General features: G+C 59.8%; 2 protein-coding genes across 3 annotated transcripts in view; one reads left to right on the top strand and one right to left on the bottom strand.

The window, feature by feature from the left end:
• MACROD1 (mono-ADP ribosylhydrolase 1) overlaps nt 1-18706 on the top strand; it is a 146192-nt gene that overhangs the window by 35089 nt on the left and 92397 nt on the right. The window lies entirely within an intron of this gene.
• The window catches only part of FLRT1 (fibronectin leucine rich transmembrane protein 1), a 76079-nt gene continuing 60778 nt past the window's right edge, over nt 3406-18706 (bottom strand). The window contains exons 2-3 of the mRNA XM_023654278.2: nt 15994-16893; nt 3406-6144 (exon numbers count right to left, since the gene is read on the bottom strand). Coding sequence (XP_023510046.1) covers nt 4071-6095 — 2025 coding nt within the window. The 5' untranslated portion in view covers nt 6096-6144; nt 15994-16893 and the 3' untranslated portion in view covers nt 3406-4070. The remainder of the gene's footprint in view (nt 6145-15993; nt 16894-18706) is intronic.

The following is an 18706-nucleotide window of genomic DNA, read 5'->3' as shown; positions in this document are numbered from 1 at the left end:
CCCCTCAGGGATCTGTCACCTGGCCTGTCCCTCCCACTCTGGGCCTCCATCACCTGCCTTGGACCATCTAGAACCTTCCAGAGTCAGTGGAGCACCCAGCTTTTTGGGGGTGAAGCTAGACCCCACCCTCACTTTACAGAAGGGGAAATAGAGGAGGTGGATTCACGGAACGCGCTTTCCCTGCACCTCCCTGACCCATCCTCACTCTCAGCCTGGCCTCTCTCCCCTTCTTGGGGCCGGAGGACCTCCAGGGACCCTAGGGGTAGGAGGAGGAGGCTGGAGGGAGGGAGGATAGGTACAAGGCAGGCGAGGCCTTCAGGCTTTGGGTGGGGAAGCTGAGGCCCCCCAGGCACTGCCATCTTCCCAGCTGCTGTTACCTCCCCTGCCAGCGTCCCCCAGAGCAGGAAGGAGCCGGTGCCCCAGCTCCTGCCCCAAACCCAGCATCCCGGCCCTGGGTGGGGAGGCCCCCTAGGCAGCCACGTGGCCGCCATGTTACCGGGGAGGCGGTCCAGGAAGCCAGAGCCAATTTAGAGGAGAAGATGGAGGAAGAGAGAAGGAGAAAGGGGAAGCAAAGAGGCTTTGGATGCACATGATGTCTGCGGAATTGAGTATGACTAATTAATAGATTTTATTCTTAGTAGTCTCTTAAGCATTCCATACGTTGGGCCCCATGCCTGAGCTGAGCTTACAAGAGGCCTCATTCGCAAAATGCAAATGACTCTCGGAGCGCCTGCCTCCTGCCTTCCCGGCCTTCTCTTGCCTTTTTTTTTTTTTTTTTTAGGGGAAATTTAAAGGAAAATTGCCATGTAATAGAAAAGAGATCCCAATCACCACATCTAATTACCACGAAGGGTAAACCACTTATCCAAAGAAGTGTCGTGGGCTTTTTTTTTTTTAACTTGAAATCTGCCTTAAATGCTGTAAAATGCGCGCATCAACGCTGAGGCCACTGAGGTCGTTCTGGCTAGTTAGAGGCTGCGCCGGTCAGGTCAGCTGCCCACAGAAGGGAGATTCTAGACAGAAGTGGTGGTCCAGGTCCTCACCTGCTTCTAGGGGGTGGGGGAGGCTGGGCGCCCTGGAACGTCCTCTCTCTCGTGTCACATGGCCAGCTCGGAGGACTTGGGCCAGGAGGGGATGGGGTTTCAGAGTGGACCTGGCTTCAGGCCCCTCCCTGGTTTGGGGTGAGGCGAGGCAGCAGACATTTGGGGGCCCGCTCTCAGAGAGGACCCTGGGAAGATGTGGGGATGCTGAAGGCAGGAAAGATAAGAGCGGGCCCCAGGGCCCTGGCTCGGCCATGTCTCTGCCATCTTCAGCATTTACACTGGCGGGAGGCTGGATGACTGTGGCGAGGCAGGCGGGGCCTGAGCTGTCCAGCCGCGGGGCGCCCCTGCCTGAGCTCCATCAGTACCAGAGCCCGGGGCGGGAGACCCCTGTGGTCCTCAGGCCCCAGCAGGCCCGGGCCTGCTTTGTGCTATAGGGGAGGGAAGTTCATCACCTGGGGCTGGTCTTGGAGGGCGTTGCTGGCACAGGCTGGCTCTCTGGCCCGCTTGTCCTGCCTGCAACTCTCACTGTATGGGGCTGCCTGCTGATCCCCAGATTCTTTCCTAGCCTCTAAGGGATGATCTGAAATCCCACCAGGCTCAGAGAAAGGAGGACCTGGAGTGAGGTGAGGGCCGAGCACATTGGCAGCACGGACTTAGTGACCCGCAATGGGGAGGCCGGGGACCGATTTTCCTGGGACACTGGCAGAGGCAGGAGTAGTGGAGGGTGAGACCCCCTTTCAGAAACAGCAGAGACCTCAGACTTCTGTCCCCCCACCAGTGCCCTGCACACTCGTGCACCTTCTCCTCCTGGCCACGCCCAGCGGGGCCCCGGCTCCTCCCTCAGCTGCTGGAACAGGCCTGTGTCTGGGGCGCTGCCGGCCAAGGAGGGCGACCTCTATGCAGACGTGGAGTTAAGGCTTGGAAAAATTTCTCTCCCGGCCTCATTGTTTGAGAAAACGATTCAAGTGGGAAAAGGGAAAAAAGGCTTAGTTTAGGATGAAACGTGTCCGTGCCCCTTGGCTCCTCCCTGGGGCTGGAGAGTGGATTCCTCATTTGGCAAGGCCATCCATCCGGCCTGGCGATGGGGGCCCTGCCTCTTCTCCACCTCTCTCACACGGGCCTTGTGTCCATTTCTTTCAACCCCTGCCTCTTCACCGAGAGGACCAGTAGCATCTTTTCATGTGTGGCGGGTGGCCGGCCCCGGGGCCTGTCACGGTGGCCCTGTGACTGCTCTTCAGCCTCGTTTCCTGCCTTTGGCTTTTGTCAAAGCAGTCGAGGCCTTTTAAAAACGCCCCCGCCAGGAGCTGGACCCCTTCTCATCGTCCCTGCTCTCAGACCAGCCTCTCTCCTTTGACGTGGCTCTTCCCCACTGCCGGACAAGTGGCATGTTGACAGACGCTGACCCGCGTCCCCCCAGTGCTGGGATGCAGGCGATATGAGAACCCCGGGCACCGCGCCTCTCTTCTTTCCAGATTTGCTGTCATTATTTCACCATCGTTTTAATCTCATGGCTCGCCACACTGCACTGTCGGTTGATAAATGATGGCAACGTTGATTCCAGAGGGAGGAAATCAAATCTTAACTCTTTGGAGGGCCCGGTCGGGATCCTTTTGGTGGCTGGCATTTTTAGAGACAGGTCTAGGCTTCTTTCTCTGGAGCAGAGGCCCAGGAGTGGGCATGGTGGGGTGTCATGCATTTGGGGGGCGGTGTCATCTCCCAGGGCACTTCTGAGAATTTCCTGTCTTTTCTGGGCTTTGTTTTGAGCAGCCATGGAAACCATTAGGTCTAATCAGCTGATCCCGAAAAAAAAGAAAAAACCCATCCCTGTACCAATTACCCATCCCAGGAGGAAGCATAGAGCACAGAGCAAACGCTCAGAAAGTAGCTATGGGGGTGATCGCATCTGTGTGCGGGGGAGAGAGAGATGAGGACACCAGCAGTGAAATAAAGCTTTTCTCTGGATCAGAAAGGAGCGTGGCCCAGCTCCGGCCAACCTGAGATAGGATCAGATAGAAAGCATCCTTGCCCGGAGTCTCCCTAGCCACCCGCCCAGGACAGACACACTTCCACCTGTAGCAACAGCATGATCCCCCGCTCCCACTGCCATCCCCAACACACCTCGTCTACTTACTCAGTGATTTCTAGGAGAAAGCAACGGTTTCGCGACTCTGTCATCTCAGGAAATTGGATGAACTGACCCAAGAAGTACTGTGAGGACCGTATATGTGGCTCTATCTACCCATCTGTATTTAGAGGTGACATGGAGAGAGACAGGTGCATAGATGCACCTCCCAGGAAAGCCACCGCTCCCAGGGGGCTTCCACGGAGGACGGTGCGTGGAAACGAAGAGGGCTTCAGCACGGGAAAAGAAAGTGTGTTTTTTAATCGACTACATTGTTGTTCAAAGGATGCATTGAAAGACGCGATATTTCTGCAAATCTGGAAGGGAAACGAGATGGAAAGAACCGCGGAAGAGGTTTCAGGACAGCATCTCTGTAGCGAAAGATCTTTTCTTCCCCGTCTCCTTTGTGAGGAGCCTGAAAACCTTCTATCGTGTCGTCGCCAGCGAGCAGCCGGCAGCGAGAGCTGCGTGGGGCCTCTGGTGGCGGCTGCTTCCCTCTGACGGTTCTTTTGTGACGGCCCTGAACAGACCATGAGGCGCACACAGATGTGGTCCAGGTAGTATCTTTCCAGTTCGGGGAAAAAAAATAAAACCCTGGCCCAACCCTTCCTGCAATATTATTTTTAGTTTTTCCCTCCTCAACTGGCATAATTCCGTATAAATTATGTCTTCGGCTGCGTCAAATCCCCCTTCTGCCTTCTATGCTTTAAAAAAAATTGCGTTTTTCACGGCCGTGTTCTACAAAATCATCAACCCTCCCCAAACTCTGCTTTCTGCTGGGAAAGTCATCATGGAATTTCTTTTCCTTGCTCTGTCGTCGGACGGCAGCAGGCTGGGCAAAGCCACGTCATCACCACACCAGGAGGACGGCGGGAGCCGGGGCGGGGGCGGCCCGGAGGCTGGCATCATGTGTAGGAGTAGTCAATGTCAGGGATGCCGCCGTCCCTGTAGCCTCGCGTGGTGCCGTAGCCGATGGTGTGCGTGCCCTTGCAGAGGCTGCTGCCATTGGAGGGGAAGATGGTATGGACCACGTACTCCTCTTTGGCGTGGTAAGGGTTGATGGGCAGCATTTGCAGCCCGGGGCCGCGGATTTCCAGGATGGAGTTATCTTTCTTGGTCCCCGACTCCATATAGTCGTCCTTTTTCCGGCTGCTCCGGTTGTACGCCCGCTCCTGGGTCAGCAGCTCGCCGGCCCGGTGCACGTACCAGCAGATGGCCCCCAGGACCAGGAAAAGAAAGACAAGGGCCACCGCGCCCCCGATGATACCCGCCAGGGGCAGGCCCGCCATGGGGTCTGCGTTCTGCTCCTGGTTGAGCGTGGTGGTGGGGCCGTAGCTGTCGGCCGTCTCCGCCTTGGCACACACGGGGGTCTCGTCGGCCACGTAGGTGTTGCCTGTCTCCATGGTGACCATGCAGATGATATAGGTGGACTTGGGCTCCAGGGCCGTGAGCAAGTACTCTGTCTTGTCCCCCTGCACCAGGGTCTCTGTGATGGAGCCCACGGCCGGGCTGTGGCCCAGGCGCAGCCAGCTGAGCCGGAAGGAGGAGGCGGGGAGCGTGGCCTTCCATGTGATGCGGATGGAGTCCGCCGTCAGGGGCTTCACGTGGATCACCAGGGTCTTGGCCCCATCGCCCGTGGCCATGGGGTAGTCAAGGTTGGAGTCGGGGAGGCGCAGCCCTGGCCGCTTGGCCTTGAGGGTGAAGAGCGAGCCCTGGGGTGTGGTGGCCGAGGCGTGGTTGCTGGCCGTGGTCTTGGCGGCGGCGTTGGCCGCACCGCCCTGGGACCCCGTCTCGAAGCACTCATCCATCTCGCTGGTGATGTCCTTGATGGCCATGCCCCGCACCTTCTCGGGGCCCTGGCACATGAGGCCTCGCACGTTGACCACGGCCGCCCGAGCCTTCACCCAGTCCCGCAGCCACATGAGGTTACAGCCGCAGAACCAGGGGTTGTTCCGGAGCAGCAGCTGTGCCAGGTTCTCCAGGTCGTCGAACAGGCCGCGGGGCAGCGTGGTGAGGTTGTTGTTGGACAGGTCCAGGCGCTCCAGCTCGCGCATCTTGGCCAGCGTGTTGTAGGGGACGTGGCTGATGGCGTTGTCTTGCAGGTAGAGCTTCTGCAGGTGGGCGCTGGGCAGGTTGAGGGGCGGGGCAGCCAGCGAGTTGCGCACCAGCGAGAGCTCGGTGAGGTTCTGCAGACGGCTGAAGGTGTCGTCGGCGATGCGCTGGTTGGCCAGCAGGTTGCCGTCGAGCACCAGGCGCCGCAGGCTGTTGAGGCCCTTGAAGGCGTGCAGGGGGATGGTGGAGATGCGGTTGTCGTCCAGCCGCAGCTCCTCCAGCGTGCGGGGCAGCCCCGAGGGGATGCTGCTCAGGTGGTTCCGGCTCAGGAAGAGCAACTTGAGCTGCTTGCTGTCGGCGAAGGCGTCCTCCTCGATGCTGACGGTGGACACGGAGTTGTCATCCAGGTGCAGCTTCTCCAGCAGTGGGATGCGGGCCAGCGAGTCCCTGGCGATGGTGCGCACGTTGTTGTCCTGCAGGTGGAGCTCCCGCAGAGAACGGGGCAGGTTGACGGGGAACTCGTCCAGGTCGTTCTCGTACAGGTAGATGACCTGCACGTTGACCTTGGTCTTGAGGTCCTGGGGGATGCCGGCGTTGTTGATCTGGTTGTTCTGCAGGTAGAGGGTGGTGGCGTCGTCAGGGATGTCGGTGGGGATGGCGGTGAGCCCCCGGTCGTTGCAGTAGATGAAGCCGTTGTCGCAGCGGCACACGGAGGGGCAGGTGGTGCTGTCGATGACCTCCGTGAGGAAGGCGATGAGCCCGTAGCAGAGGAACAGCCAGTCCCGCAGGTCCATGGTAGCCGTGGTCATCACGACGGTGGCTGTGACGGTGGCAGCGGGCGTGGTGGTGGCGGTGGCGGCGGGATGTGCCACCACCATGGTGGATGGCTGCGGGAGCCCGGCCACACCTGACTTGGAGCCTCGACACCTGCAAGGAGAACAAGACACATGCAGTGAGAGTCGTGGGGCCCACCCTCCTGCCACCGAGGGGTGGCCGCAGCCGGGGCCGCAGAGCAGAGGTCGAGTCTTGAGGTGCGTGCACCTTGACCCATCCTGTGCCCAGCTTACGTCACAGGTGATCGCTCTGGCTGGGGTGGGCCTCGAACGACACCTGGCTGACGTTAAATCTCGCAGGAGCAGATGCTGCCCGCCCTCCTAGACTGTGATGTGAGCCTCGGGGGAGGTTATTTAGTGAGCGCCATGCCGAAGTTTCTTTTTCTTCTTTCAAGATTACCCACTAAGCCCGTCTTTATGGCTAACGCTAAAAGTGGCCGGTCACTGTTGACGGGAGGTATTTAGTGCGTGTTTTATGGATTCAGAGCCACTGTTTCTCACTGGAACAGGGACCACGCGTTCCCAGCTGGCTCAGACCCAGGGTTTGAAGGGAAGGCTTGTTTCGGGGAGGCCTGCGAGCTCCAAAGGGAGGCGTCAGTAGCACCTGCAAGAAAGAAGCCGCCGCCGCTGCCGTCGTCACCGGCGGGCCGGGGAGAGCGAGGAGCTTCATTGTCTGGTGTGAAAACAACACGTCCTGTTTGTCACTCCTGCATATTATAGACGGAAGGATGAGGCGTCAACAGAACGGATTTCTTGTGTGGATTTACAGCAGTCTCTGGCTGTCAGAGGTCCCCATCTTAGCTCTGCGTTCTGTGTTGTGTGGGGAATTATTCCAACACCTTGCCCCACCCCGCCGCCCCGAATCACCAAACTTTCAGCTACTTTGAAAAAAACTTCTGTTTCCTTGCATTTAAAGAAATGGGACAAATGAAAGAAGGGAGGGATCCACGCTCTGAGGGGATTGTCTGCAAGGTGTAATTTCGGTTCTCACAAATGGAAAAATTGCAGCATAGATCTTTCTCACATTATTTTACTGTTCGTAGTGGTAAAAAAAAATCAATTAAAGAGAAATTATCTTTTCAACCTCAGTGGAAACGGCGTCTTCACGCAGCTGGCAAAGGTCTGCCCGATAACTAAGTTCACGAAGGGTTTTTGATGGTGGCACACGATGGCCTCTGGGAGTCTGAGCCGAGGGCGGCGCTGGTGTGCAGAGCAGAATCGGGACCCCCCTCACCGAATGAGTCAGTGGGGACCTCACTCCTGTGCCCCAGGGACCAAGCATCTCTGTTTCTCAGCCATGTTAAACCCTCCTCCCTTCTCTGTCCCTCTCTGTTCCTGGACTGATCCTCTCCATCTAGCAAACTGCTCTTCCCTCACCCTCCAGGACCTGGCTCAGATGTCCCCTCCCCTACCAGATTTTCTGATGCCAGATATGGAGCTTCCCTCTGCTCCACCCGTTCATCTACCCACCCATCCAACCATCCATCCATCTATCCATCCATCTATCCATCCATCCATCTACCCATCCACCCATCCATCCATCCATCCATCCACCCACCCACCCACCCATCCATCTGTCCATCCACCTACCCCTCCATCCATCCACCCACTCACCTATTTACCTATCCATCCACCCATCCATCCATCCATCCCTTCATCCATCCACCCACCCACCCACTCATCCATCCATCTACCCACTCACTTATCCATCCACCCACCCACCCATCTATTCACCCACCCATCCATTCCATCCACCCACCCACCCACCCACTCACTCATCCATTCATGCATCTGTCCATCCAGGCACCCTCAACAGATCTTCACTGAGCACCTACCACGTGCCAGCCCCTGTTCTAGCGACTTAGGATTCCTTCTGGTGGGATGGTAGCTCGCGCTATATAAAGACCTCACCCAGAACTTTACAAATATTTAAGTCATTTAATCCTCCCAGCAAACCTGAGATCAGCGCCCTTCTTATTCCCATATAACAGATGAGAAAATGGAAACTCAGAAGTGTTAACTTACTCAAGACCACCTGAGAAGTGGTGAGGAGGAACCCAGGCCGCCTGGGCCACAGGCCAGAGTCCTGACCACTAGGCTCACGGCATACTTGAGGGCAGGGACCATGGGCTGCGTGGGCCTGGTGTGGCTTGGCGTCTGTGACCACCCAGGCACAGAGAGACTGAACAAAGCAGGGTGCCTCCGGCCGCTCCCCTCTCCATGCACTTCTGCCCCTTTTTGTCTACAGGGCCTTTGCCCAGCTGGCTGGGCCGCTCCAAGGCCTTCTGGAGCGAGCTGGGGCTCTGCCCGCAGTTAAGGCGCTCACCCGCTCAGAGCCTGTGCACAGCCTGAGGCTTCATCCATGAGGTGGACCCAAGCAGGTCGAGGGCACCTGGCTGGAAGCCATGAGAGCAAGGGGGAAGAGCACCCAGGGCCTGTGCACGGAGCCGGGGGGGGGGCGAGGTCCTACTGGAAGCTGGGAGAAGGGGGCTGATGGACTGTGCCGGACACTCTGGGCCCCTGAAGGCAGCTCAAGCCCCCTCCCACCAGTGGCCACTGGCTGAGGGGCTGAGGGACCGAGGACACTGGGCTGCTTATTCTTGACTGCTTCCTGGAGCCTGGCCCCAGCCCACCCACGAGCCCACCCACATCCTGCCCCTTGGGACTCGGAGGGGGTTTTTGCTTCCTGCCCATGAGCTCCTGGCTCTCCGTGGATTTGGCTGTCATCTTTTTTTTTTGGTGAGGAAGATTCACCCTGAGCTAACATCCATTGTCAATCTTCCTCTTTTTCTTTTTTTTTTGCTTGAGGAAGATTAGCCCTGAGCTAACATCCGTGCCAATCTTTTTTTTTTTTTTTTTGCTTGTGGGAGATTAGCCCTGAGCTAACATCCCTGCCAGTCTTCCTCTGCTTTGTGTGTGGGATGCCTCCACAGCATGGCTGATGAGTGGAGTAGGTCTGCACCCAGGATCCGAACCCGTGAACCCCAGGCCGCCGAAGCAGAGCGCACGGAACTTTAACCACTCGGCCACGGGGCTGGCCCTGGCTGTGGTCTTCATTTCCCTGACCAGGCAGCCCTGTTCGCTCCTCTCCTCTCATCTCCCAGCCGGAGACTTGCGGCATGGTCGCCAGGCCCTCCTCCCCTCAGCGGCACAGAGAGTCACCCTGTAAATCCAGGTGGAACGTGGGCATCCAAGGCTGCCCAGCCCTCATCCGACCACTGACTCCCTCCTCTCATTACTTCCGGGACTGGGCAGGGCACTGGCGCAAAGTACACCAGAGGCGGGCTTGAGGCAGGGGATGGTCACACAGACCCGGACACACCAGCCTTCAGAGGACAGGAATAAACCCAGGCGTGAGGGTGACCCCTCCAGCCAGGCCTCACCCATCCCCCTTCACGGGCACATGCTTCTCCTGGGTCCACCTGTCACATACACACAGGTCCTCAGTCTCATTTTACAGCTGAGCAGCCTGGGGCTCAGAGAGGCGAGGGGCCCGTCCAAGGTCACAGCCATCCCAGGTTTCCAGCTGCCCTTTCTCTGCACGGAGCCAGAGCCACATGGTTATGGAGCCTGGAGGTCCCGTCTCAAGCTGCTCGTGAGCAGAGGCAGGGCCAGGGCAGGTGCTGGGGACAGGAAGGCACAGGCCTGCTCGAAGGCCACCTTGCCTTGGGCTCGGGGGTCAAATATGAGCCCAGGAGAGCCTCTGCCTGGGCCCCAGCATCTGGCCAGAGGCCACACACCCTCCTTGGTCTATCAGCTGCTGAGTCCTGGCACAAGGGATGTGGGTGGCCTCCAGGCTTGCCATCCCAGAGCAGGGCCCCGAGCAGGGGGCAGACTCGTTCAGGTCAATACCAAGGCCAGCCACGGCGTGCTGCAGCATGGACCTCAGTTCCTGGTGCCCGCTCTGCTCATGGCCACAGCCCTCAGCCTCCAGAGGCCCCAGCATCCTAATAGAGTCTAAATTGCACCTTTCAGAGATGCCTGATGGATAACCAAGAAGCACCTGGGAGGCAGGGACCCAAGGCCTCCCCGTTCCCCTGTCTGCAGGCCTCATCCATCTCTGGCTCCAGTCTTCCTGGCCGCCCCCTCCCCAAGGCCACGAAGCTAAGCCCTCTGCTCCAGGAAAGTGGGGCGGGGCCTGGGGGCCGGGGTGGGAGGAGAGCATACCTCACTGGGAGCCTTTTAAGTGCCTGGGTGCCAGGCAGCTTTTTTATTCCTTTGTTGTGTGTCTGATGGTTTATGTGGCCATCAAGTTAAACCTGGTAAATCGCCCGTCTTTTACGGGGTGACTTGTCACTGTTGCCCGGATCCCGCAGACTTCAGCGCAGTGCGAGTTATGACCTGCCAACTCTGTGACTGACAGCAGGAACCTTCATGTGCCACGGGGGGCAGGGGAGGGGAGCAGTGAGCTGGCTCAGACTGAAGGTATCCAGACCCCTATTAGCCAAGGGGGCACCTGGGCCATCATTCGTGGCATTCTCCATCAGTCACTAGCTCCTGCCAGCTTCCAGGACAGAGAAACCTGGGTTCGAGTCCTGCCTCTGCCACTTCCAGGCTGTGCGATCTTGAGCAAGTTGCTTGCCCTCTCTGAGCTTCTGTTTCCTCATCTATAAACGTGGTCTTAATAGTTTCCCTTACAGGGGAACTTATTATTGAGGAGTCAGCGAGATAATATGCATGAAGATAATACTTATGAGCGCAATCTGTATGTACCGGATGCATGAGGTTTAAAAGATGCTGTAATTCTGTGACTGTCCCAGGCACACCAGTCTAGGCTCTGTGTTAACTGCCTGTCTCTTTCTTCTGCTCTCCAGGAACCCCTTTTTCGGGCCCCTGCCCCTGCCGTGCCTTCAGGGTAGATGGGAGCCTGCAGGCCAAGCTGCTTCCTGGCATGGACTCCTTGTCGGTCACTAGGATGCTGGCCCCCCACCCCCCCAACCCCCGTCAAATTGTACATGCTGAGTCCCACCTCCAAGCAGCTAGGGTGGAAGCACTGACCCTACATCCAGGCCACACAAAGCTGGCTCCTCCACGCCAGCTCCCTCCTGTGTGACGCCAGGCTGCTCCAGCCCCTCCCTTATGGGGGGCCATCCAGGCCCAGGGAGGGGATGTGAATGGGTGGGGCCCACAACTCCGCTCTTGCCTCCGTCACCCCGGAACTCTGAGACGCAGTCCACTCCCAGTTCCTGAAGGCCCCACACTCCCTTGTGCTTTCTCCGGGCCTTTGCACGTGCTGTTGCTGCTCCTTGGACCCCAACACACCCTCCCCGACTCATGCCTCTCCAGGCTAGCTTCTACTCCTTCCCTCACCCTCAGCTGAGACGCCCCCTCTGCGAAGCTTTCCCTGACCCTCCACAAGGCTAAGTCCGTGTCCAGCTCTGTTCCCACACCCATCTGACCGGTGGTAGTAGGTGCTAAGTAACATCTGTAAATATCTACCATCTGGATGGCAGTGCCTCCCTGGTGGAGACCCCTGGCCTCCCAGTGCCCTGCCCGGTATCTTCCCAACTCCCATCACGCTGGGCTGCCAGAGGCCCAGGGCCCTCGGGGGGGTCCTCTCAGGGGAGTTGGAGTGACGGCAGCTTGCAGGGGGCAGCTGGAGGACCCAAGGCCCTGGCATGCTGGGTGGGGATGGCGCCAGGCTCCTTGGGTGGGGGGGGGCAGTTAGATGTGAGCACACCAGGGGCTGAGCAGGGGAGGGGGCACATTTCTGGAAGGAGCTGGGGGTCCCAGGCAGGAGAGGGAGGACTGGACAGGCCTCCCCCGGCCTCTGAGCCCTGGCCTGCCTTCCTGTTCATCAGTGAAGGCAGTCGTGTGGGGACATCCTGAGGCCGGGTCCCCGAAAGTGCCAGGCACCATCTCAGCCCCACTTTAGGGATCAGAGAATTCCGGATGCCATGAAGGAGGCATGTGGACTAGAGAGGGAGAAAGGACAACAGGGCTAGGTTCGAATCTGGCCTCACCGGCCCCCAGCTGTGTGACCCGCCATGACACCTCTCTGGGACTCAGTTTCCCCATATGTAACATGTTGCCGTGAACCCGACTCTCCTGGGAGGATGACAAGGGAGGTGTTGTGCAGAGAGCCCAGCATGGACCCCAGTGGCTTAGGAAAGAGGAGCTGCCCCACCCTGTCCCAGGAGGGACCCCAGGGTCCTCCTGTGACCCACTCAGGATGGCTAGCCACCTGTCTTGGCTGAGCTTGAGAAAGAGGGAGGCCAGAGACAGGTGAGCTGGGCCTCGCTCAGACAGAAGGAAGCCCATCCTCCCAGCCCCTCCCTCCAGCGAGAGGAATTCACTGTGTTCTCCCTAAACCGTGCCAGGCCCACAGGCCCTTCCTGGCAGAGCAGGGTCCCTGGGCAGGGGCGAGGCGCGCAGGGCAGCCTGGGGGCTGAAGCAATTTCTCAGCCTCAGGGGGACCCTGGGCCCACAGGGAGCAGGGGCCTCCCCCATCAGGCAGGGAGCTCCACACCCGTGCTGGGTCCCTCACAAACCTGTGTTTAAATTAAGGAGGGGGCCCCACATCTTCCCCCACCCCTGCAGCCAGCACTACCTCTGGGGCTCAGCTACAAGCCGAGAGAGGGAGGGAGGAGTGTTGAGAGGCAGGGACAGGCCTGGGGAGAGATGTGAACTGGGGGCCCGGAGAGGGACTTGGGACTTCTCCGAGCCCTTGTTCAGGCCACCGCTGGGGCTGCTCTTGCCCTGGCCTGTCGGGGCCCACCGGAGACACCTCCACGGGCAGGGGACCAGATGCCATGACCCTCAAGGCCCTTCCAACCCTGCCCTGCACACCTTTGCCTCTCCTCTCCTCTCCTGGTGCCATCAAGAACTTGTAATGCGTGGGGGGTGGGGTGGGGATGCTTTTAAAACCTAAAGTTAATTATTTTTCTAATTTCATGCTGCATGCATTATGCATCGGCTTTTATCACCGGCGGTAATTGCACACAGGTATGCAAATACACTACAACAGTGCCTCGAGTTCACCTCCCCGCGTGGGCCGGCTGGGCGGGGCTGGCAGCGGGATGTCCTGAACTTCAGAAATGCAAATCACTTTAAAAAACAAGACTTTAAAATCGCGTCTGAGGAGGTTAATTATATTGATAACAGTGTTCGATATTAAACTATTCAGGGCCAGGAGGGGGTGGGGGGATGAAAGGAGACACATGTAATTTTGTTTCTTTCTCTCTCTGGCATTATTTAATAAGACGTTCCTGCCCTGATATTTCTGTCTGTCTGTGTGCATTTTTTAGTAAAACTGCCTAGACTGAGGCTTAGTTCCTTTTGGGAAGGAAAAAGGAGAGGCCAGGGGAATCTCAGAAGGCAGGAGAGCGGCCCGAGGGCCTTTATTCTGGGGACGGCTGGGAGCAAGGAAGAGAGAGGGCAGCACCCCTAGGTGACAGGGCTGGTGACAGCCCCAGAGAAGAGGGCGGGGGCTTCTCCCAGCCAGCGAGATCCTGGCAGCCAGGGGCCGAGAGGGGAGCTGGGCGACTGGGACAGATTCGGGGTGGTACTGCTTACTGAGAATAAAGCAGAGGCTTGGGGCTGGCGGGGTGGTGGGGGGGCGGTGCCCAGGAGCTGTGTAGCATCCTCCACATGTAGGCCCTGCTCCCAGCGAGACCCCCTATTTATTTATCACGAGTTGGTTGCCCAACCCCCCCCCCCCCCCCCACTAGAATGTAAACTCTTACGAGTCAGGATGCGTTCTGTCCTGCTCACTGGCCTGCACAGAGCCTGGCACAGGTGGTGCTCATAAGCGAATGAATGAATGAATGAATGGAGACGCCAAAAGGGAGGCCCCAGAACCTGAAACCCAGGACCGGGCAGTGGGAGAAAAGAGGGAGGCTAGCCTCCTTCAGCCGCACCCTAGGAGGTAATGATGACCCAGGTGTCCTCGCCACGCCAGCCCAAAGAGGCACAGAGACTGATCTGAATTGTGCAGAAGTGGAAGAGGGGCTGGACACAGACCCAGGCCTCAGACTCGTTGTCCAGTGCTCCTCCCCTGCCAGGTATCTTACCTGCCCCCTCAGCTGCCCAGTGGGGTGATCGATCCCCAGCCCCAGAGGGAGCAACCCCGGGCGAGACCCCTGGCTGTCCCCGCTCGTCTCCTCTGATGTGGGGGTGGCCAGCCTGGCACTGCCCAGCCGTAGGTCTGACGCCTGGAGACAGAGGCTGGCCCCACTTTCTTTGAGAGGCCCCCTCCCTCCCACCCCCACAGATATGCCTGGGGTGGAACCCCCCCTCAGGACCCTGGAATCTGGGCGGTAAAGGACCTCGGGGATCATCCGCTTTTTACAGAGGAGGGAAAGTTGAGGTCCAGAGAGGGGAAGGGATGGGTCCAGGACAGAGGACCCTCCATCCTCCTCCAGCCTGGGCACTGACTGCCCGCCGCTCTGGCCCTCTGAGGGCAGGCCCCTCACGGCCGGAGCTGGCGAGGCCGCGTACCTGCTGCACGCTGAGCCTTCACACGCTGCTCCTTCCCAGGGGGCCACAGCCCTGTGCAGCCCGAGACCCCAGTGCACAAAGGGGAGCACGCTCAGGGGGAGGGACGTGCCCAAGGTCACACTGCCCCTCCATCTGCCCCCACAGCGCGGTTTGTCCGTCTTTGCTTTCCTCCCTTGGGATGGAAGGAAGCTGATCAGAGGCAGAGAGGGGGCGCCGAGCAGATCTGCGTAAATCTTTGGGGCTCAGGTCTGGCGAGCAGCAGCCGGCTGAGCCCCTCCAGCTCGGCCTCAGCCCCAGGAATTACCCACCCCCCCCGGGGCTGGGAGGGGCGTGGGCACCCGTGGCGTCGGTGGGGACGGGGAGGGGACGCCCGCTGGGCAGGGGACGCCCGCTGAGCAGGGGCAGAGCTCGGGCTCCGCGCTCCCGACGCCTCGCGGCCCCGCTGCCGGGCTGGCGCGCCTTTATAATAAATAACAGCAAATAGCCGATCCGCAGGGCATCTTTCACGCCGGTGGCTAATAACACGGCTATTAATGCCCCCGCAGACAGCGTGCGCGCCGCGCCGCGCTGACAAATGTCCCGGGCCCTGGCGCAGTCATAAATCAGCCCCTCTCCTGGGGAAGCGCGCGCGGAAGTGTCATTTTCCATCTTGGTAATGAATTGGGGCTTCCCTGCCCTGCCCAGGGCGCCGCCCGCTAGAGGCGGCCCGGGATTGGTGTTTGGGGAGGAGCAAGCCCGCCCTCCTGGCCTCCTGGGAGCCGGGGAGGAGGAGGCCCCGCCCCGCAGGCGGGACCCTGCCCCCAACTAGACCCAGCGCTGGCGGTTCCCAGGACCGACGGGGAGGGAGGAAGGAGGGAACGCTCACGGCCTGCTGTGTGACCTTGGGGCACTCACTGCCTCGTCTCTGGGCTCCTCAGGCCACTTTCACCAACAAAGGGGCTGAACTGGAAGCCAGAACAGATGATGCCCAAGGGCCAGCAGGAGCAGGGCCTTGGGTGGGGGGCCTTGGATCAACTCCACCCTGGGTCCTCCTGGCCAGGGTAGGGACAGACAGGCCAGATGGAGGGGACTTGTGGACTCCCACCTGTTGGAGGGCAGCAGGTGCCATGGCCAGTGACCAAGGTCACTAAAGGTCCTGCCTCCCCAAGGCCTCACTGCTGCCCCCTTTGGGCAGAACTCAGAGTGGCTCGAAGCAAGACCTCCCAACCAGGGCAGGGGGCGTGGTGGGGGCAGCTTACTCCAGGAACGGCCACTGCCTTACACCCTGGGACCACCCAGCCTGGGTAGAGCCCAGCAGCACGGGGGGCCACCAGGTAGCAAATGACCCCTCCCCTGGCAAGCAGAAGCCACTAGTTGCCTCTGAACTGCATGTGTGGGCTGGGTGGGGTGGAGCTGCAGAGCTGGGGGGCTCTGTGATGCCCCGGTGCCACCAGCCTGGGAAGAGGGAAGGCCCCAGGCATCTCCCACGCTCCGCCCTCTCTGAGCCCAACTGCGTCCCCCTTACCTTCTGAGCTGCAGCCCTGGAGCCTGCTGGGTCTGGCTGGGTCGCCGCTCTGGATGTCAGCCTCTGGTCGAGGTGGGCCTGGGCCGCACACACATTCTGGCCCCGGCGGCACAGACCACAGATGTGGGGCTTTGGGTGGCCCTGGGGGCGTCCCAGGACACGGAGACTAAGTGCTTCACTCTGCCGGGCTCCTGCGTTCAGACTGCCAGGCTCCTGCGTTTAGACGTGGCTGCGGGGCCGGGGTAGCATCCTCCGCATCCTCGGCCACTGGCGCTGTGGGCCTCGTCCCTTGGAGCAAGGGGCGTGCGTGGGGGGCCTGCAGGGGCGCCCCGGGACTCCCGAGTGCGGCCTGAGGGTGTTCCGGGCCCCTGCTTCCGGGGCATGCCCTACGGTTGGGCGCCCATCCAGGGAGGGTGGCCCCTTTCAACTTTCGCCCTTTTGTCTGTTGGCCGCCACCTCCTCTGAAAGGCTTCTGCGTGGCTTTTACCCCCTTTTCTTTACCAAGTTTTTTTAATCCCTTTAAGTCACTTGGCAGAATGCACTGCCTTGCAGCGAGCGTTCTTGCGTGACAAGCTGAGAGGGAGCCACTCTGCAAGGAATTGGTATTCCTGCCACTCAGGCTGCGTCTCCGGGGGGCCGGCGGGGGCCCATTGCCCCGCCGAGGGGCTCGGATGTTCTCCGCGGGGCTGGGGCAGCTGACAGGTGCCGCCGAGCTGTCAGGCCCCACATGCCCCTCGATGGGAAGATGCTGGGGGCACGGGGGTGGGGGGGTGCTCCGTCGCGCTTGGCTGCTCCTGTTTGGAGAGAGGTTTTCTTGCTGGGGAGGCGAGGGATGGGTTATTCCTGCTTCATCCCCTGATGCTGTCTGTCCTTCGTCTCACCCACTCCCTGCCTCCTTACCTGCCAAAAGACAATACAAGTGATTAAGCCCTGGAAAACGAGGAGCCGCCCAGGGAGGGACAGGCAGCCTGGCGGCAGCCCCGTCTCCTCCCAGCCCTCAGGAACCTGTTTGCTCCAACGCCACCATCCCCTGGGTTGGGAGGGGGCTGGGCTTATTCTCAGCCATCTCCCTTCGCTTTGCAAGTCCAGATAAGCAACCGCTGGCCAGGCAGCTCCCGGTTTCCCTTTTCCTGGGGGTGGAAGGGTGGGCAGAGAAAAATGCAGTTCTGAGAGCTCCTGGCCGTGCAGGGGCCGCCCGCCGGCCCAGAGCTGGCTCCACTCCCCCAGCACCTGCTCCTCTGGCTAAATGTCATTCAAAGGAGCCAACTGGGCCACCGCGGGCTCGGCTCGGCTTCCAGAACGAGCACAGCCTTTCCCTGCCGTGGGAAGCAGGGCCATCAGGGGACTGGGGAAGTGGCGGCCCCGGCCTCTCTCCTGTGACTACCCCGCTTCCTAGGAGGAGGTCAGGGCTCCACACCCCGACTGGCCCCTGCGGCCACCCTCCCCTTTACAGGGCCCTGGGCGCAGGGCCGGCGGTGCCTGCAGAACCTGGAGCCCTCTCATTAGCGTGCTGGTGGAAGGCCCGCCGGCTGGTGTCCGCGCTCCCCCTGCGGAGCCCTCGCTGGAAAAGAGCTTTATTACACATCTGAGAGGGTTAGCTCCGGTTTGAAATCGGATCCAGATGGACGCAGCTGCATCTGGGCACTTTTCTTTGGAGGGCTGAAGGTGGCTGATTCGAGAAAGCCTTGTTGTCTGGGGCTATTATGAATCAAACCAAGGATATTTAGGGCGTGCGTTTTAATAAGCGCAGAACCCAGACTGGGGAGTCACCTGCCCACTGGGCGCCCTGCCCGGCAGGGAGAGCATGTGGGGAGAGGGGCGGCTGCTGGCCGGGTGGAGTGCAGGCTGAGGCTGATGGGGTTGACAGGATAAGGGGGGGCCATCTTGGGACCAGCTTCCCCAGGAGCTAGGAGATTTAAGCACCAGCAAGGCCGTTGGGACATGGATCCTGAATGGCCAGGGCCCTGGTGAAAACGCTCAGGGCGTGAGCAGGCAGGTGGGGTGCCGGCCCCGGGAAGGGACAGGGTGGGGGGTGGGCAGGAGGGAAGATGAGGACAGAGTCCTGCTGGAGGGGTGAACGCCGGGCTCCAGCGCGGGCTCTCATTGCTATTACACCCGCGTGATTTCATCCAATTATAAATTGTAATTTCTCTATGAAAGCGAGAGATGGAAAGAGTCCAGCGAAGGTCATCTGCCTCCCTGGCCGGGGCGAGGGAATTGTTTTATACCACGCGGGGCGGGGGTGGGGGCGGCTGGGCCCCCGTGTTTAGGGACCATGGCGGCAGTGTCCTCGGAGCCCAGAGGCTCCAGCCAGCTATGGCCGGCTGATGCCCCATAACAGAGAGAAGCTGGCTAAGTTCTGCTTTGAAATTATGAATCCAGGATCCCGCTGGCATCAGACCCTTCCCACAGCCCTCAGGATAAAGGCATTGCTCCTACAACAGCCTCCAAGGCCCCGTAAGGCTTGGCCCTGCCCCGTCCACCGGCCTCGTCTCCCACCACTTCCCCTTAACACCCCTCCCCACACTCTTCCCTTCCCCATGCTGTTCCTCCTCCTACAAGCATCCATGCAACATCACCCCTCGCCTCCTGCATCAGGTTGCCCCCTCCCTGTGTGTGTGGTCGCACAAACCATGACGGCAATGACAATAATATCTTGAAAGGAACTGTCTCTCTGGTTCAAGGAAGGGATGCATCTGCTTGTCTGAGGCTG

The sequence above is a fragment of the Equus caballus genome, chromosome 12, assembly GCF_041296265.1.
Source record: "Equus caballus isolate H_3958 breed thoroughbred chromosome 12, TB-T2T, whole genome shotgun sequence".
Lineage (NCBI taxonomy): Eukaryota > Metazoa > Chordata > Mammalia > Perissodactyla > Equidae > Equus > Equus caballus.
This window is presented reverse-complemented; position numbering and strand designations above follow the sequence as displayed.